Below are 4,900 nucleotides of genomic sequence, written 5' to 3'. Positions count from 1 at the left end.
ATGGTAGGAAATGCAATAGAACGAATAGGAATATTCTGAACAGGAAAGAAAACTGTGTTCGATTAGTATTGAGGCAGCTGGAATATTTGATTGAGATGAGATATTACAGTGTCAGGAATCTGTTTAGCTTTTGCAGTAATGGAATATATTCCTGACCAAAATTTTAAAGCACTTCATGTACTCGTCACAAATGTTGTCTATGCTTGCTTATAGGAATGATTGAAAGTAGTTTAGCTTTTTAGAAGGATGAAAATATATTTGATAGTTAGGTGCATGGAACAGTCATGTTCATTATAAGGAAGATATGGATACATATCGAGAAAGATTAGGAAACTAAATTAATCAGCAAACAGATTTCTATTGTCGTTAACAAATACTTGTTATACAGTTAATTAAAACAGTGAGTCTGTTGAGTTAACTTGTAAATAATGTTACATATCTAAATAAAGATTACTCAACTATAAAAATACAGTGGAAATGTATGGCACCAAGGAAAAATCCTCTCAACTCCATTACTATCAAAGATTAATACAGCGAAGGTTGTCTCCAACTCTGGAATGAAGACAAGAATATCGTTATGCTGGAGATGATGCTACAGAACAAAGTTTCTCCAATTTCTTTTCAATCGGTTGCGTTTTATGCCAACCTGAATAGTGTTGTGTCCAGTTTTGAGAATTATAACTGGAGTTTTGTCATTGTTCACAAAGTAACGAACAAAGCGAGGGATTTTCTAACAACAAGAGAATAAAAGTTAGGCTATTAGCTGAAATGACTTTATCAATGAAAATTTTTTTGAAACAGCTAGAATAGATTGATTACCAAACTGCATGGATAGGCTGAGTCAAAGGTTTGATAAAAGCGGGTTGAATTAGACAAATCTTGAGAGAAATCTGGTTTTAGTGATGAGAAAACTGCCTATGATTGAACAGATGAAAAAGCAACATCTGTCAATGGAAAAGAATCATGTGATAGCATATAGTAAGCATCATGCATAAGGAAATAGAATAAAAAAGTTAGCTATACCTTGAGAAGTTTTAGCGTTGTCTAATGCAAAAGATTTGGTAGAGGAATTGTCCACTGAAGATAGACTTGTTTTTTGAGTTCACAGAAATGAATAACATAAAAAATGAGATCTCTGCATGTCGAAGTAACAGCAAATCATACTGATTGGTAATGTTCTGAAAACAATATTCTTTCCAACCTTCTCCAAAATAGTGATTAGTAACCATGATAGTCCATTGGTGTATCATATGTTTGAAGGTGATTGTATTGCGATGGTGCTATCTTAGCAACATTTCAAATTTAATAGGCAGAATCTGTTGGAGTGTATGCCCTAAAACAATGTATTTGTTTTATTTTATGCATTCCTTATTATATGTTTTGTATTTTAATAACTTCTTATTTATCTGTTAAATATTAGTTATAACCGATAAAGTCCTTAGAATATTTACTGATGTGATGGTAGTCACAAGAGTTGGTGACCATGAGATATCAATCGCATTTATATTAATATTCTTAGAATTCCCTAGTTATAGTACTAATGAAATAGGACATCTTTAGTACGGTAAAACTAGTACACAGTTAGCCTCTGATTAAGGTAATTAGTGGTTGTTCTCATCAACCATGGTATGAAGATATCTAGACTAATGTGTAGATGATTTGAAGAGTTCAAATGCATTGGAGTGATCCGTTTAGAAATCCCGTTAGGATATCTATCTAGTGCCAATGGTGTATCTCTAGTGAAAAATTGTGTAAGTGATCCTACGACTTGAGATCACCATAGTATCTTGAGTGTGAATCACTACATTTTGATTCTAATTACTTGTTACTCTTCATGAGTACCTTAAAGTGTAGAAGTTGGATGTAGTGTGAAGCACACAAAGAAAATGGGTGATCAAGATAGAATTTACCACTCTGATAGAAGGAGTTGACATCCGGATGGCCACTAGTAGAAAATTAACCCTAAAGTCGAATATTAGATAAATTGAAGAATGTCTTCAATTTAACCTAATTCAGGGTAAATTTCGGGAACTAGAAAAACTTAATTAGTCATCAGGGAATTGGCACTTATTCCTCATTCCTGACTAATTGGATATCTTTGGTGAAAGGATAATAATTACACGGTAATTTTTCACGGAAAGGTTAGGTCAAATTCCCTTGACTAATTCCGAGGAATTGGGCAATCGCGATGTGTTGCTAGACACCGCTCGTGGTCTAGAATTATGGATTGATGTTTTATTATAAGTTATGATAAAATAAAGTCGTTTATTTTATCTAATTATTAAACCATAATTATTACCAATTTATTCGGGACCTATTGGGTCACACGCAATAGAGATTTAATCCTGGATTAAAACTATGTAAATTATCGGGGTTTAATTTTAAAAGAAAATAAATCCCAGCCTATTTGAGTAGATAAGAGTAAACGATTATCTCTTATCTGTCAGATAACTGATAGATAGAGTCTTGTGTGATGAGAAGTCTTATCGTTTGATTTTGAATCAGACAGTAAGACTCATCATTCTATCTTATTATCTCTCTCTCTCCTTTTAACTCCTAAGGGAGAGATAGAGGATGTGCTTTGAGGGTGAAGGTAACCAAAAAGGCAAAAGGGAGAGTCTGTGAGCGTTACATACTTCGAATAAGAGCAAGAAGGGCTAGCAACTTTTTCTTGCTCTTTAATACATAGTTCGTGAGACGACCCAGAGTTGCTCTAGCGTGGATATCAGTAGAGGCAGGACAGCTGGACTGCTCAAGGGCTGACCATCCTCAACAACACTACATGGAGATGCCGCAAGGATTAAGGTAATCCTATAACCCTCCTTTTAATGCATCATACGTAAAATCTAGGGTGATTCCTGGATAGTTTTAGGGAAAAATTTTTATTTTTCTGCTCCATAGTGTCCCTAAAACCTAACAGTGGTATCAGAGCCATCCCTAAGAATTTTACGTATGATTTTAGGCAATTTTGGATTCATGGATTAATATTGCTAATTGGATTTAATTGAATATGCGGAATTATGGTAGAATTATTATTTTTTTAAGTAACTGGCTCTTTTGAGAATTTTGAAGTTTTTGAATTAAATTTTTTTTAATTGTTAAAAATGTGTTATGGGATCTATTATTCATATTTATTAGGTTGGGAATTGATTCACAATTAATTTGATTAATTAAAATTATTTTCCCAATTATTTTCCTAATTTAGTTAGGAATAAGAATGACCTAATAAAAATTAATTTTACCAAAATTTCTTGCATATGAATGGACCCAAAATTTGTTTGGGACCTTAGGAGTTAAATCCAATTAATCCATGAATTGAGATTGCTTGTTTACATGCTTTTCTTTTATTTAAAGTTGTTTAAATTGTGAGAATGCATGGTGGATGGTTGTGGATATAGTACGCAATATGATTGTGATTTTCTTGAATGGTTATGATTATTCTTGATTTGAATGGTTGTAATTATTTTAAAATAGGGCCTGCGTGTCCTGCCTTTCTTATTTTCTAATTGTAATTTCTTTTCTCGTCTAATATCCCTCCGAATGTATTTCGAGGTTTCTTCTATACTATTTGTAATGTGCAATAGATGGAAATAGATGAAAGAAATTTGTATAATTAGTATAGAAATTGTAATTTTTGAAAAGCAGAAAAGAGGCATACGACGACGAAGGGGTTCATCTCGTATTTAGAGACCTTAGTAAATTGCTAATTTCCCTAGTGGCCGGGGAAATTAGTTTAGGAATATCCACAACCATCCACGATTTAAATTCATGCTTATAAGTTTTGAAATGGAATTATGCTGATGAGGCCAGACGAGCAATTTTTCCAAATTTTAATTATGAAATATTTTGGAAAAAGGAGACAAATCCCTCAACTGCAATATTAAATCAATGAAATACCTTCCATCATTATAGTTTAAAACTAGAGTAGTTATTAAGTGCTAGTTTGTTGGGATTCACCCAAGCCTGCCTTACTTACTACGTGTTTTTGCTATGAGAAATGTTCTCAAAGAATGATGGGTTTGATTTAACTAAAATTATGATTTGTTGGGATTCACTCAAAATCATTAATTTTAAAGGTAAGTGTTGGGTTGGTTCTTATAGATTTAAAGTCAAGAGTTGACGCCCAACTGATCTAAGAATTACAAATAAGTTGTAATTGGTGAAGTACCTACCTTTCATAATTATTTTTGATTTGTTGGGATACACTCAAGATCGAAATAAATTAAGATGGGATCCTAACCACTATGGAACTTTAAAAAATTCCTGAATCAATTTAAGAGGGTAATTGATTTGAGAAATATAGTGGAAATAAAATCATAATTTTTGAAGTTTTTATGATTTTATTAAACAAAATATTTTTCTAACAAATTCTATCTTTTCATTTTGTTGTAGAATGAGTAACAATTTGAGCCTTCGTACCATTCTCACTGATTGCAAACTTAACGACACAAACTTTCTCGATTGGCATCGCAATGTCCTACTCGTTCTCACTCATGAAAAAATTGAATATGTACTTGATGGGCCTATGCCCCAGGAACCTGAACCAAATGCTCCTGCTGCTGCTCGAAATGCTTATAAGAAACATAAGGATGATAATAGGGAAGCTTCATGTATCATGGTAGCTTCCATGACTCCTCAGCTTCAGCAACAGCACATGAACATGGGGGCGTATGATATTGTACAACACCTGAAAGAGTTGTTTGAACAACAATCAAGGACGGTTAGATATGATACCTCCAAAGAATTGTTCAGGTGCAAGATGGCAGAGGGAGCACATGTTGCTCCGCATGTCTTAAAAATAATTGGGCTAATTGAAAAATTGGCCGAATTAGGCTTTAAGATGGATCAGGAGCTGAATGTTGATTTAGTGCTCCAATCTCTGCCAGATTATTTCTCATAG

General features: G+C 33.3%; 1 protein-coding gene across 1 annotated transcript; it reads left to right on the top strand.

Annotated features, from left to right (window-relative positions):
• The first annotated feature begins 4,393 nt into the window (after positions 1-4,393).
• LOC140038413 (uncharacterized) lies at positions 4,394-4,900 on the top strand. The gene has a single exon (XM_072083765.1). The coding sequence runs from the start codon at positions 4,394-4,396 to the stop codon at positions 4,898-4,900; it is 507 nt and encodes a 168-aa protein (XP_071939866.1).

The sequence above is a fragment of the Coffea arabica genome, chromosome 3e (assembly GCF_036785885.1).
Source record: "Coffea arabica cultivar ET-39 chromosome 3e, Coffea Arabica ET-39 HiFi, whole genome shotgun sequence".
NCBI classification, from domain to species: domain Eukaryota; kingdom Viridiplantae; phylum Streptophyta; class Magnoliopsida; order Gentianales; family Rubiaceae; genus Coffea; species Coffea arabica.
Note: the sequence above shows the minus strand (reverse complement) of the source record. Positions and strands in the feature narration are given on the sequence as shown.

Excerpts from the sequence above, each read along its gene's own strand:
- LOC140038413 (XM_072083765.1), top strand. The coding sequence starts at position 4,394 with ATGAGTAACAATTTGAGCCTTCGTACCATTCTCACTGATTGCAAACTT.